The 23,628-nt window shown below is 26.4% G+C and overlaps 1 protein-coding gene across 1 annotated transcript in view; it reads right to left on the bottom strand.

Annotated features, from left to right (window-relative positions):
- LOC105846721 (solute carrier family 35 member F2) overlaps positions 1-22,544 on the bottom strand; it is a 33,040-nt gene extending 10,496 nt beyond the window's left edge. Inside the window, exons 1-4 of the mRNA XM_065793500.1 lie at positions 22,385-22,544; positions 21,971-22,268; positions 11,653-11,806; positions 473-629 (exon numbers count right to left, since the gene is read on the bottom strand). Coding sequence (XP_065649572.1) covers positions 473-629; positions 11,653-11,806; positions 21,971-22,268; positions 22,385-22,521 — 746 coding nt within the window. The 5' untranslated portion in view covers positions 22,522-22,544. The remainder of the gene's footprint in view (positions 1-472; positions 630-11,652; positions 11,807-21,970; positions 22,269-22,384) is intronic.
- Positions 22,545-23,628: the final 1,084 nt, after the last annotated feature.

Below are 23,628 nucleotides of genomic sequence, written 5' to 3'. Positions count from 1 at the left end.
ACATACGAACATAGAATAATCAATTTAACAATGCATATAAATGAGTCATAATTATTTATTCAAAAGGTGGCGTTAAATAATATATTTTAACAAACCTAACGTTCCAAATAACCCCAGTCTCCCCTATTTTTATTACTTTTACTATTATTGATATTATTGCAATAATAATTATTATTATTTTAAATTAAATTTCAACATTTTTAGGCGTAGAGATATATTCAAATACATTAGAATAAGACATTTATTTTTAAAAATTTCTTAAATCAATAAAGCTAAAAAAATACTTTTGACTTCATTAAGTTTAAAAGAGATGAGAAGTCGGTCCTTGGTCTTAAAAAAGTGAAATTAAGTAAAGATTTAAAAAATAACCATAGTTATATATATATATATATATATATATATATATATATATATATATATATATATATATATATATATATATATATATATATATATATATATATATAATTACGTTTGTAAAGCTGATATGATGAACCCGTATATTCCAGCCGTTCCTAAATACATTAGCGGTGAAAATTCTTTAACAAGAACCTCTTGTCCAGCGTTTGCTATGCCGTAAAGTATTGCTCCGCTAAGTGCCATTATATCACCTGTTAGCTCATGAGTTGCTAAAAAAATAAAAAAAGCTGTATTACATTAAAGTATATTTATTATGGCTAAATCTAAAAATAGGTTAGAATTTTTTTTTTAAGTTAGCTGTTAAGTTTGTTAAAACAAGTTTTTAAAAGCCTATATTTCTCTATTATGGGAAAGTGTATTATGGGAAAGTTGATATTTTTGTTAAAATTTGGCAATTATATAGTTCATAAAATGGTCGTTATAGAATCACATTATTTGGTAACATTTAATTGGAATTACAAAAACTTAACAATTTGATATAGATAAATGAAAATTAACAAAATCTACCAGTGCAAAACATCGTACTAAAGAAGGAATCTAAAAAGGGTTGAACTATTTCTACATTCAAAACTTTTTTTCTTTTTTTTTGCAGGAAAAATTGACTTGTTTAATCATTTTTAACGCGAGTTATTAAGCAAACACGTTTTTAAAATAGGAGGAAAAAAAATAGTACATAAAAACGTCAATAAATATATGTATATTCTAAAAGATGTAACTGCTAATAATACCTTTTCTAGTTGTTACTTTTTCTAGTTGTACTTTTTTTATTTATTTGTACTTAGGTATTACTTATAGGTAATTTTTTTATTTAAAAAATTTTCTGTTTACTATGCTTTCATTTTTTTTCTCTCCGAGCAGCAAAATTTAATTTTTTTAATGTATTTGTTATTGTTGGGTCATCAAAATATTTAATTTGTGTTAATTATATGGAACTGATTGTTTACTATGCAAAAAAACTTACACTAAAAATATTTATCAGACAAAAGGTCAAACTAGTTAGTCAACAGAACCAATAAATATTTTGCTACTACTATTTGCTGGTCTTAACATTCTGTTTGGTGTAATTTAGTTAATACTTAATTTAAGAAAAAGTTTTAGTGAAACTTGTGATGCAATAATATTTTACAAACAATACGTTTTACAAACAAAAACTTATTGTTTGAAAAACGTTTTACAAACAAATTTACAAACAAAAAATACCAATCATGTACCAACACAACATCAATTGTATTTCTTCGTTGGGTCTTTTAAAGAAAATTGCTGTTGGTTCAACTGCAAACCTAATGCAGTTGCGTTAATTTACAAAAAATGTGGCGCAACTGCATACTAGTGGATGTTTAGCCAATTAACACAAAATGCGGTTGGCTTAACAATTTAGCCTGGGTCCTGAATATTTCTTAATCTTTTTATCGTTTTTGCGAAAACCATTTTCTGTTAAAGCATTTTAGGCTGAAGCTAATCTAACTGGAAAAAGAACTTGTTTTCTACAAATTTCCCTGTTATATTTGTAGCTTCTTGTATTAAGATCTTAAATAAATTACGGATTAAAAATTAAACCTAATATTTTTTTCACTTATTTATAAGGTTATTTTTTATATCTTTATTTAGAATTTTCTCTAGAACTTGATCAAATAAAGTTTTAAACTTTTTCTCTCGAGTAAAAAAGTTTAAGCTTCAAGCCTTCAATTGCTTCACCTTGCTTTCATATTGTTTTATATGTAAGTGTTTTTAAGGAAGAAATTAATCTAGTTGCCTGCCTTTTTAATTTTTTTAAATTATAAATCTTTTTTTTCATATTTTGAGACCGAACATTTTTTATTATTGCTTGACAAAACGTGTAACCATGGAGAAAGGTTTATAGCAATGATGGATCCAGGATTTTTGGTGTTTGAGATCGCTAACTTCCAGATATGGAGCAAACTCCAAACATTTGTATGTTTATACTTATGTCAAATAATGAGGCTGTGCAAAAAATTGTGATGATTAGAGGCTGGGAACAAAAAAGCCCTTTGACTTTATTGCCCTCTCACACCCAAAACGTTTGAGGAATTCAAAGGGCTTTTTCGTTCCCAACCTCCAATCACCGCAATTTCTTGCATAACCTTGTTATTTGACATAAGTATAAACATACAAATGTTTGGAGTTTGCTCCATATCTGGAAGTTAGCTATCCTGGATCCGTCACTGGTTTATAACCAGTATTTATTTAGTTTTTCAAATAAATGCTTTTTTTATAGAAAAAATCCTCAAAATCTTTTTGTCTTGTTTTTTTTTTAAACTTGGGACAACTGGTATTATCTGGTTAAGGTATTATTTTTTGCATTGCAATAGCTATAACAAAATTAGATATAATCATACTAGATAAATACATAATCAAAAATAGATACAATAGGTTTGTCTCTAATGAAATAATTCAGCGTTCATTCAAATCTTAGATATACTTTTACTTGCACTTAATTAATTTTATTAAACTCAGTTACGGCCATAATGACTACATAGTTGTTACAACTTGCAGACCACATGAATATTGGTGGCAACTAGCCGACCACACGATTATTGTGGCTTTAACAAATAGATAACTATTGCAGCTTTTTTTGACTACGCAATAATTGTATCTTTAAAAAATTAATATTACGATCTACAAAAATTGATTACATTAAAAGTAAATAAATTACAGTAAACATTACAGTAAAATTAGAAAAAATATGTTTAACAAAAAAGTATAAAAAAAAACCTACTGAAATTAAAACTAAAATTATTTGAATAACCACAAAAACAAAAAACAAAAAAAGAAATAACTACAATAGAAAATAACTACAATAAAAAATAACTACATATAAAAGCTGCATAAATACTCCGACGATTATTTAGTTTTATACTTTTAACAAATTTTTGATTAAGCGGAACTGTATAACTTCATTTTAAACATAGTCATAGTATTTAACCATAGTCATCTAATTAATAATACGCTAATTTAACAGTAGTATTAGTAGTAGTGTCGTTTTTAAAGAAGTTTTTAGGCTTTTCTACACGCGGATCAGTATTCCACGCGGTCTTTCAAGCAAGGTCTGCAAGCGGATTAGAGCTGATAAATTTTTAGTTTCAAAAGGAATTAATGTTGTTCATAGTTTAATTTTACTATAAAATTTTCTGCTATTGTTTGTTTGTTGTTCGTTGTTTGTATTTTTCTGATTTTTATAGCCTGTTTCCTTTTCTTTAAATAAAATAAGACTGTTATTTGTGGACATGTTAGTGTATTTGCATAAATTTGCGTATATTTCAGTATATTTTTTATTTCTCTGTATCTATATGTATATTTTCTTTTAGATAAAAAAAAAGAAGGTATATGAAATAGAAAATAGAAATAAGTAGTAGAAAGTAAATAAAATTATGTTGGAAGTTGTCATAAAAATATTGTGTTATGCTTCTTTTTAAGGTATCTAAATATACATTTAGATTTTAAAATTTGTTCTTAAATGGTTTCATCTTTTTTATTACTTTAGATAAAAATATGCTAACTGACATTGCCAAAAAAATATGGATATTAATAAATTCTAAATTAAATTGTTAGAGGTTTTTATTTTGAATAATATTTGTTATAAATTGTTTTAATTTTTGTTTATTAATTTTTGACCTCAATGGTAAATCAGTGGTTAAGCTAATGAGTTAAATTTTAGAGGTTTATATATCATATATATTCTAAAGTAATTGCGTTTGATTCTTTTTTTTAAATACATTTCTTAACATAAGGCCTTTTGACTTATTTTCTTTTTTTTTTCTTTTAAATAGTTAAATAAAGTTGTTTAAAAGATTAGAAACCAAGTAAGAATCAATATTGTATTTTTGTTTTTATTACCAAATAATATCTTTGTTATTAGGATTGCAGGTTTTTGTTGATTTTTGCTTGGATATTATAGTTTATCTTTTTGTACATATGTTTACCACTTTGTAGATATGTTTACTACTTTAGTCTATTAATATTTTGAAATTTTTATTTAATTTCTTTTCTCTTTTTTTTTTTAATGGTCGATATTAGGCTTAAATAAGTTATATAGCATATAGTTAAGTTGTATAGCAAGAAGTGATACTATTCTAGATTATAATTACTTAGGAGAAATGAGCCAGATTCCATTTTCACTATTTCTGCAAGATTTAAAGGAAGTTATATCATAATTCCAATATCAATTTTTAAAAAAATATTAGAATTTAATATGCTTGTCTTTATTTTGCTTTATTTACTGATAATGTCGTTTAACCTATAAATCTCAGGCTGCCATGTTTTAAAATATGTGGTCAAGTTTTTCATTTTGTAAGTAATTTTAGGCCAGATCAAGATATTCCCCAACATTATCAACTGTATATCTCTGACCCACTTGCAGCAGTAAATTTTTGCTCACATAATTTAATATTTCATTTGCAAACTATAGTTAATGAAGTTGCTGTTGTATTCGTTGGAGATAGTGCTGCACCTGCTTCCAGGAATGTTATTTACCCAAAAGGTTATTTAGAAGTTTTATTGAGAATGTCAGCTTACTTAGATCCTACGGTTTATTCACTTTTTTTTTTCCCAAGAGATGGCATAATTGGTGCACAATCCTTAACATGCAACATTGATTAGAAATCGTTTATCTCAGTTTTACAATAAATTTTTAAAAGAAAGTTGATATATAGTCTTTGATTAGAAAAGATCGCTATTTGTATGATTCTTTTATGTTTATTTATTATTCAGTTGTAACAATAGTAATGTTGGTAATATGTTTAATGATAATAGTGAAATTGAAATGGATAACATTAGGCTCGAAGTTATTAGTGTAAAATGGTAATAAGCAACATAAAAATAGTCGTTGTTCAATAAAAGAGATAGATCTAGTTAGGATAAAACTAACCATTGTTGAAATGTAAGAAATGCTTCTCAGCGAGCAGATAACTTACTTGCAAGAATTCAGTGTCAAGCAGTGTTAATGTCTGTTAATTCTTACTGTTAATTACTTTAGATACTTGAGAACAAAGCAAAGTATGAATTTTTTATTTATAGTAATACTATTTATATATTTATAGTAATATATTGAGTGATTGATAGTATATACATTTATAGTAATGTTTAGATTATTAACAGTTAATAACATAAATGATTTTAAATTTATTTATAATTTCAAAAATAATTGTGTTTTTTTTTTTGGTTGCCTTTGCCATCACTTAATTAGTTTGCTTACTGTTGAAACATGGTTTTAATTTTGTAAATTTAAAATGGTGTTAAGTTTATTCTATTAATCGTTAGTCAACAGTCAGAGAGAAAAAAGAAATGCTGGGAATTTATCTTTTAATCAAGGTAAAAATAATTTTGTTTACTCATAACATAATAAAACCAGTTACTATTATCTTTAGGGTGTTTTTTTACTTTTTTTAACATTCTGTTTTGAAAATATTTTTTTTCTCTCCCTCTTTCCCTTAGATGAGAGGGAGAATTACAGGCCTTGTTAAGAAGCGCTACGCAGCTCCCATTTTGCTTGCGAAAAGGCGATTTGCCTACGCGTTCAGCATCTTTTAGAATATTTAATCAAAAAATATCTTTTAGAATATTTAAATTATCTTATCGTTAACGTGACGTTTATTCAGAAGAAATAAAGTCGTAAGTAAATTTAACCGCAATTGTAAAATAATAGATTTTTATGTTAAAGAAACAGTTTGTTTCATAATTTTTTTTTTGTTATTAAAAATTAGTTAAAAAAAAAAGTGTTTTAAGTTTTATCTTAAGGAATTAAATATATAAATTCCTTTTAAATATAAAAATTATTTTTAGTCATAATAAGTTTAAAAAATGCACGATTTATTTTGATGTAAATATTTTATTAATAAGATATTTTGTTTATTGTTAATTCAATAACGTAAAGTTTTAATGACGTTCATTTAATTTATGAAAATAAATTATGATCACGAATATGTTATCGGTAACTGATAAATAACAAAAAAAAAACTTTATTGTTTAAAAACATTATTAAAAAGAGTTCACAAATTAAATAAGAAAAAATGTATTAACAGTTAATAAAATAACCAAAAACCAAATATAAAATCATAAGAAAATAAACAAATATTTTACGTTTCATGAAAAAAATATTTTTTTCAAAATAAAATTTAGTTCATATTTGAAAAAAATAATAAAAATGATTTTTTTAATAAGAACTTAGATTTTATTTGTAACTTTTGTTATAGTGAGAAAAAAACAAACTGTTTGTATGATTTTTAACGCGTTAATAAAATAACTTTAATTACAATGCGGTACTTGAAAAGACGCTAGTGACGCAATATAACTTCTAACGATGCAAAATATATTTGCTGAGTTGAGTTACTTAGAAATGCGTTACGCGTTTTCGCTACGCAGCGAAATCTCGTAACAAGGCCTGGAATTAATAAAACTTTTTACATATTTCTTAATACCACAATTGATAATGACCATTTATAAAAAATATTTTACAAGTTGATTGCTATTTTCTGATATAATTGTTTAAATTAATAACTATAATTGTCCCTTGATTGTTCAAATATAACAAATTAAATCTTTTTAGTTCAAGTATTTTAGTTAATAAAATATTTTATTAAGTTGTGGTGTTATTACGTTGTATTGTCTATCTTTTTTATATTATTTTTTTTTTAATTAATCTGGACACACTAATGTGTGCTTACAAATATCTTATGCTATGCGCTATTGTTACTGTGTTTTGTATTAATAGAACTAGGCTGTTAAAGCTATTTTTTTGTTCTTTATATTTTTTGTAATATTTGAACTTAACTGATGTTTATGCAGTTTTTATGTCGTTAACTATAAGCAATGACATTTTGAAGAACACAAAGTTAATATAAGTAAGCTAAGTGTTCACGTATTCGAGTGTAGTAAGTGTATACAGCCCAAATTTTTCCATAACTTTAGAAAGCTGTTGGTATATATGAACTGGAATGCAAGTTAAAAGTTATAGCAACAACTTGTGATGGTACTGCTCCTTACCGAAAATTTTTAAATGCATTTGAAATTATCTAATTTTAATGATAAAATGGATGCAGATTTCACATATAAAACAATTAATCTACCTGAAAGTTGTATTTACTTTATATCTTACCCCTCACATCTTCTTAAAACAACAAGAAACTGAGTCACATAACAGACATTTTTAAAGAAGACTAAACATGTGGTTTACATCTACTTCCAAAATTATTATATGAACACATTAAGTTATCATCTTATTCTATTATGAACGTCAAATTGGCAGCTCAAATTCTTGTTAGTAAAGTCTTTCTCAACTGAATCTTTAGATGCTTTTGCTACAGCTACCTTAGGTTCAATGATTGACAGTTTTTTTGGTATTATGAATATCATTTGGAATAAATTCAAAAGTCAAAGCCATTCTCAGTCTCATTTTCTTCTGTTGATGACTATTTTAACTGGCTTAAAACAGAATTTTTGCCATATTTTGAAAAGTGTTTAAATTCCATCAATAACAATCAAGGTAATTTTACTCTAAACGATAGATGTAAAACGTTTATATTGTGGCAAGCCTATGAAGGAAATAAAATTACTGTTAATTCTGCTGTTGAGTTTATAAAATTTCTACTTTCTAATGATATGTCTTATGTATTAAAAGAAGGATTTTGTCAATATCCACAAGAAAATTATTATGCGCATCAACGCCAAATTGGTTCTCGCAAGGATAATCCATCTGTCTGTGATTTTAGCTATAATGATGATACCATTCAAGATCAAAAATTCTTCAGACCTATAATAGATGGCAATTCCTAAGAAGATATTCACTTTGAGATTAATGAAAAACCAGTACCATGCAGAAAGCGAATAAAAACTTCTCTATAATACACCTATTTAAACAGCTATTTTACTAGCCACAAATTGTTAAAACACATTATTGGCTAAATGAGCAGATACTTTATGACCCCATAGTGATTTATTTGATCAACAAAAGAATTATACATTTAAGTAACATACTAGGTTGTAATTATATAAAATTTATTTTCTCTTCTTGCTTGAATAGATTGACAGTATAAGCAGGGTTGGCACTAGTGTATAAGACAATTTAAGGCTAAAATTTCATAATTATAATAATTATAATAAGTATTGAAAATAGTTAATCATTATATTTTTCAAATATTCAAATCATAGTTATTAACAAAGTAAAAAAATTTTAACAGATAGTAGCCACAGTTTTATTTACATAGTTGCTTAAAATCTTTAGTTAAAACAAAACATTTGGGTTAAAAATTGGCCCTTGTTAAGCATTATTTTGAAAGCAAACATTCAATTTTTTTGGTTGCTTTGATAAAATATAGACTACTGAAAAACTCTTTCAATCTGTATCCAGCATTTTTTGGTCTTTGAGATAGCTAACTTCCAGACTCAAAGCAAACTCCAAACATTTAAATGTTTATACTTATGTCAAATAAGGATGCTTTGCATAAAATAGCAATGATTGGAGCCTGGAAACAAAAAAGCTCCAAAGTTTTCTTTCCCCTGTCCCAAATGTGAGGGCAAGAAGTTGATAAAATATTTTTTGTACTATTCTCAGCTAGACTTGTATTTATCAACAATTTTTAAGTTTTACAGTTTAATCTCTTTATGTTCAAAAATTATGACCATGTAAAATTTGTAACCCCCTTAAATTAAGGGAAATTAAAACTTTAAAAGATCTTAATTTTTGAACGCTAAAATATTTTACTATGAAATTGAAAATTTATCGATGAACATAAATCTAGTTGAGAATAGTACTAAAAATATTTTGGTAACTTGTTGCGGTTATGATTGGGGCAGAGAGGCAAAAATTTTGGGAAGTTTTTGTACTCATGCTCCAATCATCGCATTTTTTGCAAAGCATATTGTAAATGTTTGACATAAGTATAAAGAAATGTTTGGAGTTTGCTCTATGTCTTGAAGGTAGCTCTCTCAAAGACCAAAAAAGGCTGGACCCGCGCCTGATCTCTATTTGTATCTAAATAAGAGAATCAGAGTTGATAATTGAAGTTAGAGTGAGTCTACTGAATGATTAAACTTGATTACAAGGGAAAAGGTGGCTGAAAAAATGATGAAAAAAAATTTGAATTCTTAATCGTGGCATTAATTTCTAGAAAAGTTCAATACTCATGTAAATTATTTTATAATCTAATTTTTTCAATATTTTTAATTCATGAAGATTTAGGGTTTTAAATATGCAATTTGTAGTTAAATTTTAAGTTAATAAATATAAATTAAAAAAAAAAGCAAACAAAACCTAAAATTTTTGAGAAAACTAAACCTTAACCCTCCCTGATACTTGTTTAAAAATTTATATTTATCAAAAATTATTTGAGGTGCTAAATAATTGCTCTTGTTTATTAATTTCTAACTGGGTATGGGGACTTAACAAACGGGTGGGTGGGAATTTTTTATTTTTATTAATGCACTTATATTTTATAATTTTTAAGGTTGGTTTACCAAAATAAGTTTTTTTTTTAGTTTTATGATATAATTTCCTTGTTGATATCAAGTAAAATTTATTAAACAGACAGATTTTTTAATTTAATAATTTTATTAAATAAAAAAATTTGATAAACAGACTCAAAACGTTCAGAATTAATGGGAAAGTTTTCAAAAAAACTTAAAATATGGTAATAAAAACCCTAAAATGCCGGCCCTAAATGTTATCAAAAAACTATTAACTATGTAAAGTTTCCATAAAATGAAGTGTTTGTAAATTTTATATAGCCATCCTTTGATTTCAACTCCCAGTTACTAAAATTTTTTGTAAAGCAAAATCCTTATTTGATAAATTAGATTAATTGTAAAAAACCTTTTCTAATGAAAAGAAAACAATTTTATAAAAAACTAGTATTATATACTCTGATACCATAAATGTTTTTTAGCCATTTGTAGCTATGAAATAGCTGTTTTAAAAATTGAGATAATATCAGATAATTGTTTTTGATTGTCAAATGTGAAATTAACATATTGTTGATTTTATATATATATATATATACTTATTAATAAGTACTCTTCTTTTTTAGTGAAGTTCGCAGTGACTTGGACTTTAGTTGTTGAACTTTAATTTTGTAAGCCTGTAGATTATCCTTGACATAGAAAAATGTCCTTGCTTTCACATACAAGTTCAAGATGTCTTCAAGAACATATAAACAAACTTCTTTAATAACAAAAGTATCAGTTTCACTTCTAATCTTTAAAAAATTTTATAAAAAATTTGTATCTTCGAAAAGTGAGAAAAGAATATCTTTGCTGTCAATTTTATTGATAGACTTATAAGTCTATAAGTCTTAGTAAGCTTACTAACCATATTCTTAAAGGTTGTTTCAGCAATAATAAAAAAACATATTGCCTCAATTTTCATTTTCCCCAAGCCTGATCTGTTGCGCGAGTTAACAAGTTTGTGCTCAGGCGAATCATCTTGATATTGAGCAGCAAATAAAATAGATATATACTGTTGATAGTATTCTTCCTTATAAATATCTGAAAACATGATACAACGATATGTGCTAAAAACATGCCTACATATTAACAGATCAATCCCTATCTGAAAGTACAGAAGAAATACATAATAACAGATCAATCCTTATCTGGAAAAGTTCCGAGATGAAATTGTATCCCTCTAAACTGATTGACCAGAAAGATGCGTACATGGTAACATACTTCGAATCTGAGTAATGTGGAAACCTCTCGAGCTCAAACATTTTTTGTTGCAAAATATACAGAAAAGTGTTATTTTTCAGCAACAGCATTTAACAAATCCTAGTCCATAACTGTAAAAATAGAATCAAGCTCGTCTTGATGCAACTAAAAAATGGGCTCAAAATGATTCAAATCTTCTGAACTTTCAGCCATCATTAAAGTTTGTTTTCCACCTTAATTACGCGGACCACTCAATTTTCAACTTGAACAATAAAAACAATTAAAAACGGCCTGCGTTTTCAGACTATTCTTAGTATTGTTATGATTATGTTTAAACCAATCAAAAGAAAAGCGTTTTTTTTTTTTACTAACATAGTATTGTTATGATTATGTTTAAACCAATCAAAAGAAAAGCGTTTTTTTTTTTTTTTTATACAACTGTTATTTATCATAGTATTATTATGATTATGTTTAAGCCGATTAAAAGCGCTTAAAAAATTTTACTTATTCTAAGAATAACTAAGTTTTAAAAACACTTAACTATATCTTATATAGCAATATAGCAAACTTGTGTCTTACCATTATTTTTTTTGTCGTTTTTGTCAAAAGATACAAGTAATACTGAGCCAGCCAAGCACATAGCAACTCCAAGATAATGTATAACTTTGTAGCGAATCCGAAGAAATATAAATGAAATTACCATCACTGTTGGTATAGTTAAGCTGTCACATAACTTAAAAAAAAAAAAGTTAAATAAATGTGCGGATTAATATAAAAAGCATTAAAAAAATCTACAAAAATATATTTTTATAATTTTATTTGTTACAATATGTTAATATACATCTTCAGGTTTTTATTGTCTTTTATTAAGTTGTGTCATCTTTTTTTGTTTTTGTTTTTTTTTTGTTTTTTTTTTTGTTTGTTTTTTGTTAATTATATATATAAAAAAAATATTTCAATTAATTTTTAACGGTATTATAAAAAATTTATCTTATAAAATAACTGCTTATGTTTTACGGTTTTTTTAGTTTTTAAAATCAATTCATAATATTGTTTGTCAATTTCATGGGTAATGTACTTCAGCATTTTGGCTAAATCTCTCTTTTTATTTTCCGATAGTGAAAATTGTTCAGTTTTTAGGGCCATAACTTTTGGCAATTGCAGTAGTTCAGTAGATTTTTGTTTCCTTATACTTCGTTTATATCATTCGTTATATGTTAGGAATTTTAGAAAATAGAGAGGTTGTTGATAGTTCTTTTTGATAGTCCAGAAAATCTGTAGTAACAATCTGCAGGATTTTGAAATTACTTGATTTTGTAGGCATGTTTTTTAATACTCTTATCAGGGCGATTGGACTGTATATTTCTAAATTTTTAGTCTAACGCTCTATAACATTGTGTAAAAAAATCTCTTGTAAGTTACCGTGTCATGGCTCTATAATTTCAATCTTGCCGCTGTCTTTTGACTTTAAAAAATTTAGTAATGCTAAACTCATTATTGAATTTTGATTTTGTGGAACGCAACTGTCTGACCACAGAATGATTTCACTTATATAAAGAATGTCTTTTACTATATTTTTTAATATTTTCACAACTGTACTAGCAATATCATTGCCAGATCTCCAGCTTAAGTATTCGGACCATATACTGTTGTATACCTTTTTGTTAATATTACAATGGCCAGTAAAATTGTAAACATTAAGTTTATTAAAATAATAAAAGCTTAATACATTAGCTTTTGGCAGATCAAAAACGTTTTCAAGATCAAAAACTACAACTATTATACCGTTAATTATTAGTCGATCCTTCATTCTTTCCTTAAATCCTTCTATTTTTCTTTGGATGTGCATTTCTTGCTGATACTTTTTTTTCTCTGATGGTTGTTCAAGGATTTTATACTCTTCGCATTCATCACACTTATCTTTCTTAGGTTTAAAAAAGGATAAATTAAACTCCTCGTTGATGACTTTTCTGTAAATGTTACCTTGTACAGATCATACATTTTTGTTAAAGTTAAACTACCATCTAAATATTGCTTATTGCTTTTGGCACGGCAGTAACGTGATTCGACAACAGGAAAAAATTTAATGCGATTCCTAACCATTTCTAGTTTTTCGTTTGATGTTTTTTTTGTTGACATTTTGACCTTTGAGTGGTGATCTTGATACAGAGGTTGTTGGATTTTGAATTTTTTTATGAAAGTAATATATACGTTGTTGACTGATGCTCAATGTGCCACAAAAAAATTCTTTTCAAACTTGCATACGTGTATTGTTGTGTTCTAAATAATACTTGTACACATGTGATTTTCTGCTCTTTTCTTTGTATATTCGCTTCCGAAACGATTCACCTCTAATGGTGTACTTACTAAAAAGTGTAGCTTTTTCTCATCCGACAATTTATAAAATTGTTTCATTATTTGATTTCTTTCTACTTTGGAAAAATAATCACTGCATTTATGACTGCATTTCGGTTTACAGCCTCCTTTAACTTTTTTTGCAGGATGTAGTTCTCCTTTAATATCAACATACTCTTCTCCCCTCTCTCTTTTTATTTTCCTTATATTTTTTTGCCAATTTTCTGGGGTCCTTTTTCTTTTTAAAGTTAATGTTCCTTTACTTTCCGTTGTTGAAATCAAAGATTTAGGTTTATTTAAACTACCTTCATTCTTCTCTGTAGATGTGATTACTTTGTTCCACATGTTCAATGTTGCAATATCCTCTGTCATACTCATGGTTTCAATTTTATTTATAATATTATCATTATTTTCAATTACTAAAGATTTATCCAATATAAGTATTGACTAACTGACAACAACTTTTTATCAAACAATTTGTCACGCGAACTCACCGGACGCAGCGATTAGCTTAGCTGGATGTTAAACAGAGCCGAACTAACGACGATTTGGAAGTTAAACCACAGTTACACACGCATTAAAATAACGTTTTGGTTTGTTCAATATCCGGATATTGAACAAAATGTAATAAATTGATGTTTCCTTTTTTTGGATTTTGAACAAAAGAGATTTGAATATTTTGATAAGAAATGCAGATTCTGTATATTTTATAGTAGATATTAAACAAGCTTATCTTAAAATGAAATTCTGTAACAGTAACTCATTTTCAGTAAAAAGTTGATATTGAACAAACCAATTCCAGGGTGACGATATGTTTAAACTTGAGCGGTTTATTGTTGCATAAAATTGCTGTAAAAAAAAAATCTTAAAATTCCAGATTAATGTAATAGACATTAGAGTAATTTATTAAATCAAAATATTATTTTGATTTAATAAATTACTCTATTTATTATGCAAAAATAAGTTAGTTTCCATTAAAAAATATTTGTTAAATCCTCCTCATTCAAGCATAATTTTACAAAACTTTTCTTTGAAAATTTTTGCATCTAATTTTATTGAAACGCAAGAACACTGAAAAGGTGGGGCTCACTCGTTAGCTGAGGAGAAAATTAAACAAATTAGAACAATAATGAAGGTAAAACAATATATAGCAAAAAAGCTAATATATAAATTATTTCTCGTGATCCAAGTAACCTAGCAGTTTATATATTGCATTTATACAAAATTTAAGGCGGATCATGTTATGAAAAAAAAATTATGTTCTCTACGACAAATGGAAGTTGCTTAAATAAGCGTTTGAATCTGAAAACATTTTTGTTGTTGTAATTCGGACATTTATACAACGCAGTGAAATAAGGTGTAAAAAATATTAGTAGTTCGAGAATAGAACCTTGCAAAAATTATTATCTATCATTGCGAAAAATACTTAACTTAAGAGGCTCAATATAATAACATAAAATCAAAAGATAGATAGAAGGATTGCAATTGGAACTAAAATACATTAGGCGCAAATATTGAGTAGTAATCGCAATTTGTATCGCAATTGAGTAGTAAAGCGCAAATATTAAGTAGTTGTCGTTTTTGGTGGCTATGAAACTTTGTTAACTAAATTAAACGAGCACGCTAGAAGAAAAGAAAAAGTCAGGTGTGGTTAAAATGCATGATGATATTAAATTGCTGTTCAAACTGTTCGATAACAAACTTAAAAACAAATTTATCTGACTTTTTTTATCTAAAATCTAACATAGCTAGCTATGTTAGATTATAATAATCTATCTAAAAATGACATTAGAAAACACATTTAATCTGAATATTCAGTAAATGCACTAGCTACCTACTAGCACTAGCCAGTAGGCACCGGACCAAAAAAATGCGTCTTTTAAACGTTCAAAAGACGTCCAAAACAATTAAAAAACGTTCAAAAGACGTCTTTTTTATGTCTTTAATTAAAACTTTGATGGTGGAGAGTATTCCTCGATGTTTTCCGAAATTTTTACTATGACCTAATCCAATTGAAAGCAAACTAATTCTAATAGAGTCTAGCATAACGAAATAATGCATTTGATAATTTGTATAAACAAGGGGTTAGCAATCTTTTAAGACGAAGGACCCAAAGATTATAATTTTAAAAAATTTTCCAGTTTTTAAAGAGCTACTAACATCTTGTTTTTAATATTATGAGTCGCATTATGACGTTGAAATTTTAGCATCAAATGTTTATACCAGGGTCGGCAACCTGCTTGCGAGCAGCAAGTTGCCAATTCTGGTATAAACAACAGAAATAATATAATGTAGATTATGTACTTACATAAATCTTTATTTGTTTTTACATCAGGCCAACAAACACAAACTTTGAAAAAATAATGATGTTACGAGTAAAAATCTTGCGTGTGCTCATTTAGTTTTGTATGCGTCAGGTATTTTTAAAGCATAACACGGTTTAAAAAAAGTAGAATATAGAAAATGTCATTAATATACTAAAGGTTGGGTGAGTATGTAACACAAGACTACAAACGCAGCCTAATTTTCTTTTTTTTAAGTTTAGTTTAGTTAATTTTAGTGGTCAGAAATTAAATTACCAACGAATGTGCTTCATCAGGCACCTCTATACTAACAGTCTTAAGATACTTGTGCACATCTGCGACACAAGTACCTTACTTTAAGAACATAATAGAATACTGGAAACATATGTGGAGAGAGTTTATTTCCAGTTATCGTTTAAAAATTCACTTTTAACAAATTTAAATGTTCATCTAGTCGATTTTTGAACATGTTCACCAAAGTCAGATCAATTACTATTTGCGGCAGGGTATTCCACTGCAGCACAACACGGTTCGTGAAGAATTTCTCTCTTGGCGCGCAATTGAGTACTCTCTGCTGTGCAAGTCTTTGATTATGACCAAGCATAATATTCTTTGACGACGAAGAACAATTGAATAATAAATGAAAGTTTATTTCATCAAATCCGCGCATGAACTTGAACATCAGAATTAAATCACCTCTGATTCTTCTTCTTCAAGTGTCGTAAGACCTAACATGACTCTTCGCTGCTTCGATAGCGTACTCTAGGTGAGGACGAACATACATGGTGTACACTTCTTTCCACAGTGAAAGACTAAGTCTGAAAATAGTTTTTTTCAGCCTCTCTAAGCAGCAGTTAGCGTTCACCGCAACTGCTAAAACTTGAGCATTACGTTAAAGATTATCTGAGATAAGAACTCCAAGATATCTCTCTAACTGAGCAACTTCAATTCAAGTGGCAGGTCGTCCGATCCTGGTATGTAATAGTCTCGCTTTGATACCTTTTTTATTGGCCAGTATGCATGACTAGTTACTAAGTAAGTCTGCATGACTAGTAACGAAGTAACTAAATTTATTTAAAAAAGTAACGTTGTTGACGTCAAATTTTTTTTGACCCCCTCCCCCTTGTCAAAAATTGTCAAAAGTTTTCAGACCCCCCTCCCCCTATTTTGTTAACGTAATTAATGAACAGCTCCTCATACAAATCTTCTTATCTTTTATTTTATTATTTATATGCAATCTTTACAAGTAAAAACCTTTGTTTCTTTAAAACACTCTACAAAAATAAAGTTTGTAATCTTTAAACGATTTTATGTTACACACAAGCTCAAAAGTCAGAAAACACGGAAAACATCTATTTTTGTTGTTTGTTTTTGTTTATTTTGAAATAAAATTTTCCGGAAATTTTCAACTCGTGAAATTGTAAAAAAAAGATAAGTTATTTTATAATTAATAGGTAAAACTTTATATCTTATTTAGGCAGTTGTTATGGACAATTTTATGGTAAAATATTGTGAAGTTGATTATAAAAGTTTTAGAAAGCCTTTGAAAAACACTTTTGATACTTTGTTGGATTTTTTTATTGCAACTATAAGTACTATAATAATATAACTATAATAATTTGTTTTCAAAATTTTCTAAAATTTAAATAAATTTATATAATGTTTATCAAAATGTTTAAACATTTTGATAAATATTAAATAAATTTATTTAAATTTTCAAAGAATATTATATATATCGTAACTATTTTATTTTAAAAGCTTGGATTTTTTATGATAAATAACTTCGATATTTCAAAGCAACTTTTAATTAAATTTTTTATATATTATGCAAAACGCTTCTAAATAATCAGAGCCGTAACCACAATTTTGATATTGGGGGGGGGGATGCTGGGGTTTCTTCAATTGAATAAAAAGTTTTTTTAAGGCATGGCCTTAAAAAAAATATTTTTCAAAAAATCATTGGGGGGGGCGGGGGCCACCTGGCCCCCCCGGCGGTTACAGCTCTGATAATAACAAATTACTTCAAATTGTTTAAAGTAGACATTTTATTTAATTTATCAAAGAGTATTTTATATAATTTTTTCTATTTATGTAAATATGTATTTTTTTCCAACAAAATGCACACTTGTTAAATAATAATATATTTACAAAATAAACAGCATTGTCAAATCTTTTTTTAAATCATTTTATGTTTAGTAAATGAAGTTTACTAAACATAAAATGTTTACGTATACTCTTTTTAATAAACGTTTCTTAGTAGTAAACAAACCTTTGCGTTTATAATTACGTTTAGAATACGTAACTTTGTAACTTTGACCTTTGCTAAAGCTTTTAAATGGTTTTTTTTTTTAAAGCTGTCGGAACATGCATACAGCCGTAGTCAAGCTGTCTAAAAATATTATTTTATGTGTGGCGTGGCGTACCCGCACGCGCTTCCTGTAACAGCCTGAAATAAAACATATTTTAATCCATTGGTATGTTAACTACGCAAATATTGGTTATATAGAAAGCTTGTAGAAAGAAACATACGAGTGCTTTAATATAATCAATTAAAGAACTAAGCTCATCTGATTATTTTCAAGAAATACTTTCAATACTCGTGTTAAGCTTCATTTAAATGTTCCTAAATTTATCCGTCTTTGTTTTTTATTGTTTTTAATGTTGTTTTCCAGAACAAATGTTTTCTTTGAAAATCTAATACTTTTTTGAAATCTATATTTTACGGGAATTCAAACTATTTCTTTATAATTTGATATATATAAGAAGTTATTTTTATATAATATATATTCTTAAAGAAATTAACTGAAGTATAACTATAATTATTGGTTTACTAAATACAATGAAAAGTTGTGATCATAGAAATGACACATCAAACAAAAAAATAGTGCTGTATAAAAGTCTACATCAAAATATTAAAAGTAACATTTTGTAGGTTAGCCCTTATTCTTTAATACTTCAGCGCATCTTGATGGCTTACTCTTAAAAAGCTTTTGACATCGTTTGATAATTGTGGCATCCCAGACTTTTTGAATTTCCCCCAAAAGTCATTAAAACTAGAGGTTTGCTTATCTAGTAAAGCCACCCCAATATCGTTCCATAAGTTCTCGATCGGATTCAGAACGGCACTTTGGCGTAGCCATTCTAAAACATTAATTTTTTTTTCCTTAAAAATAAAGCGCTAAAAATAATCTATTTTCAGCATTTTAACTCTGACCCAAATATTCTTATTCAACACTCCAACTGTTTATTTGTTTGGAAACAGCAACATAAAACCTTACCTCCTCCATCTACTGATTTTTTTACTTATAAAAAAAATACTCGTTACCAACTTCGATCAGCTAAAAGCTTCAAATTATCTATACCTAAACATAGAACTGTTTGTTATGGACATAAATCGATTAAATATCAGAGCATATGCACATGGAATAGTCTCCCCCCTCACAGTTAAAATCTCTTCCTACATTTTCCAAATTCAAAAACAGTGTATTTAATTTTTTATTAAACAAGTATTCTTCCTAATTTCAATGCTACTCTACTGCTAACTATCTACTATCCATCTTAATCTTATTCACTTCAATGCTGGTCTATCACTACTAATAATTGATCTTTTCTAAAATTCTTTTTTACTATTTTCTTCATTTCAATGCTGATTTATTACTACTAATACTTGCTCTTTCTTAACTTTTTCTCAAATTAATATCACTATTCTATTTCCAACTCTCACTATTATAAATATTTTTTAATATTTTGTTATTATTATTATTGTTGCTATTGTTGTTATTATTACTAATAATATTATTGTTATCATTACTATTATTATTGTTATTATTATTATTATTATTATTATTATTATTATTATTATTAATAGAATTGTTATTTTTATCGCTTGTATTATTATTATTTTGATTATTATTATCAATAACTGGAGTTTTTATTATTATTGCCTATTATTATTACCGATATTTATGTTACTACATTATTTAAAACGTTGTTACTGTCTATTATTATAATCTACTTCTCTTTTATTGCTATATTTTAATTAGGTATATAAAAGTCTTTTATTCTAGATAGATGTTTAAAAGTAATTTGAATTTTGTCCTAAATTATCAAACTTCTTACTTAATAATTATTTAAAAAATTTTTCGTTTAAGTATTGTACTGTTTTACGTTGTTGTTTTTTGTGTGTGTGTGTTTTTATTGTATTTTTTGTTTTTTTGTTTTTTGTTTTTTTAGTTTGGTGTTTAAGTTTCTTATTATGGTGTTTACTTAAAATTAGTACTTGTACTATATGTAAATATTCAATGAAATGTAAAATCTATTTCAGAATACATTTAATTTGATTTAATTTGATTAATTTGATTAAACCAAGGTTTTACAGACCTTGCAGTATGCTTTGTGTCGTTGTCATTAAAATCATGTATCAAATAACATGTAGTTTTTAGCAACAAACGACTCCATTACGTTTCGTAATATATCTTTGTATTTCATTGATCTAAATTTCCATCAATTTTGACCAGTTTTTCTTCAAATTTTCTCATCAGTAGTATTGTATTTTTCAATAAGACAGTATTGAACCAATATTCTAGAACACCCTAATTGAAGCGAAATTTTAGAAATATTAACTCCATTAAATAACATACTTAAAATTATTTTCTTTTTTCAAACCAGCAATGTTTCTTATGCTCAAAGTTCAGTTACTACAAGAAAGTTAAATGTACATTACAAATAATATTTACAATCCCTCGTTCCAGTACTCACTTATGAGTGTTGTTAAAAAACTCCGTTCTTAGATAATAAATAGAATTCTCCACTAGAAAATATGCTATTGATTTTAGCACTTCCCCACAATGAAATTTGGCAATAAAAGTTTTTATTGTCACATTTTCTTATTTACGTCCAAACAATAATTGCAAAATCCAACTTGTAAGTTATCATAAGAAGTACCATTTAAAATTAAACACGTAGAAACGCTATAAAATACAATTTCAAAGAAAAATTTAAGGGGTTTGCTATTTATACAACCACCACTGTATTTACATATACAGTTATAATAGATTTATGTATATGCATAGTATGTATGTAATACAAAAATATTTATAAGTATATATTAATACACATGTATATGGGCATAAAAAAACAACCTTTTTTCAAACATTTTATATAGAAAAAAACAGATTTATGCAGAAATGATTAATTCTAAAGTTGGACTTATATATTTTTTTAATTTCTTTATTTTGCATTTATCTTTATACAATATATAAAAGAGAAAAAAAATGCAAATGAGTATATCAATAATACTGAACACGTTTTAGTGCGTTCGCAATCGAATACTAGATCGAATCCGAAATTTCCAAAATAATAAGCTGTTAGTTGTGGGCGAAATTTCATTTAAAATGGTGACAAACAAAACAGAAAAAAATTATACTATTCACTTTAAAAATAATTTTATAAAATGTAATAAAAATACATATAGTTTGATAATCTCCTATAATCTACTTGTTAGACATAAAAGATAATATTGATTATCGGCAAAATGAAAAAGTATTTTTATCATTGTGTTATTATTGATCTAAACTTTAGCTTGTGGTTTAAGATACTCCAAGAATTTTTAACTGTCACAGAGCACCATCAAATAGCATTAAGTAAAGAAACTTCACACCATCTTTTTTCATTGATGTTGCATTTATTGATAGAGCAGACATTGAATTATGAGCTTTTTAATTCCAAAGTTAGCTCTTCAATATTATGCATTTTTTAAATGTATTTTACAACAAAAAAAGTAAAGTTAAAGTCAGTACCTAGTTTCTTATCAATAATAATGCAACAAAGTTTACATAGAACGCGATTATGTTTTCATGTAAAAAATATAACATACCAATAATAGACTGCCATTACCAAGATAATGAACTGCAGAGACATTATAAAAATATGGTTTATAAGTCATATATTGAAAGAACATGGACTGAATAATTTAAATTATTATTGATTATATCACAAGAATAACATTGCAGCAAATTGAAGTTTTATATGAATAATGTTTTAGTTATTTGCCTAAATGAAATGGGTAAAACTTATACAAGGTACCTACGCCTGATACTACAAAATACCTGCGCCCATTACCTTTGCAGTTATGCAAAATTGGATTTCTAAACTTATTTTGAGAAAATTCTGAATTTGTTTAAAAATTGAAGTTGTTTGTTATAAAAGTATATATTACTAAAAAAAAGTAGAATTTTTACCTGAACACTTGTCAAGGTGGTGTAGCCGTAAGCTTTTGTAATCAAGAAGTTACCTTCTACTTCAATAAAAGTTACAATAAGGAATTTCCACCAATGAAGTTGTAGAATTTTTCTATTATTTTTTCTAGCTAGCACACAAATACCAAAAGTAAATGCTATAATACCATACGTGATAGAAGCATTAAAGCATGGTGTATGTATACCATAAAGCGTTCCGAGTGCAGTTATAAAAGTGCCATAGCCACACAACAGTAGTGATAAAAGCTGTCCTCCCGCAACACTTTTGATAAGAGTTAATCTAAACAAAAAAAATTGTATTGTTTATGCAAAATGTATATACCCCCAAAGTAACTATATAAAACTCAATGGCTTTAAAGTTTAGGTAACACAAAGCTGTTATAACAAAAAATTTACGTTTTATTGCTGCAGCATTTTTTCTTCGTTTCCTCGTAATGCGCAACCTCTTTTATAGTTTTTTCTTCAAAAGCTATTGAGTTTTCATTATAAAAACGTTTCTCGCAATTGATGCAGTGTTCTATTAAGTTCTTCATAGTTTTTAATTATTTTTATGAAGCTAATATTTATAAAAAATTATAGATTACAACTATACTAACAATTCTTATTTTTAACACAACATAAAAGTAGTATAAATATACATATATACATATATATATATATATATATATGTATATATATATATATATATATATATATATATATATATATATATATATATATATATATATATATATATATATATATATATATATATATATATATATATATATAATAAATAATATATGTTTGTAATGAAGTATGGTTGAAAACTATTTGACTAACATTTATTAGAAATTAACAAACATTATAAAGTTTTTACAGAAATATAAAGGTAATTTAAGTTTAATAAGACTATCATTTTGTCAATTTTATTCAAATGACTACTGGATTACTTAATCAAAACTTATAAAATATACCATTGCATGGAAACCATAAACAATAATTGCCCATATGCAAATAAATCAATGTTGATATGAACAAGTGGATAAAATAAAAACTATGTTGTTATTTATTATCATTTTAAGAATTTTTTAACATTATTTTTAATATGATATCAATATAAAAAGAGCAGGGATTAATTTTTCTATAGCAACTGTTTGTACTTATCAATCACTGTGGTTACTATTAGTAAAAATATTATTTGTCAAAATGTTAATGTAGTTAATATTATATAATTACTATTATCTTACACAGATTTTCTTATTTAAAAAAAAAAATATATAAACTAATTAAAAATAATTTAAGAATACACACGTCTTTTTGCTTTTAGGTATCATTTTCAATTTGATTAGGTTAATAGTAGGATCATATAAAGATTATATATCAGATTCAAATATTTTTTTTTTTGTTATGACTTAAAAATATACGTTAACTTGTCTCTTAAATGATAGGCTTCTTAAATCACGCACAGAGGGATTTGGAGTTTACTAAAATTCTGGTCATTTTTATTATACATTTAATATAATATAATTTAGATAGCTTACACGTTTAAAGGGACTAAAACGTAAGGAAAATGCAGATTTTGTCTGTATTCGAAACAACTTTTATTTAACCAATAATTTGAAAATAAAAACATTAACAAGTGAGTAAAATGATCATTA

This window comes from Hydra vulgaris, chromosome 03 (genome assembly GCF_038396675.1).
Source record: "Hydra vulgaris chromosome 03, alternate assembly HydraT2T_AEP".
NCBI lineage: Eukaryota > Metazoa > Cnidaria > Hydrozoa > Anthoathecata > Hydridae > Hydra > Hydra vulgaris.
This window is presented reverse-complemented; position numbering and strand designations above follow the sequence as displayed.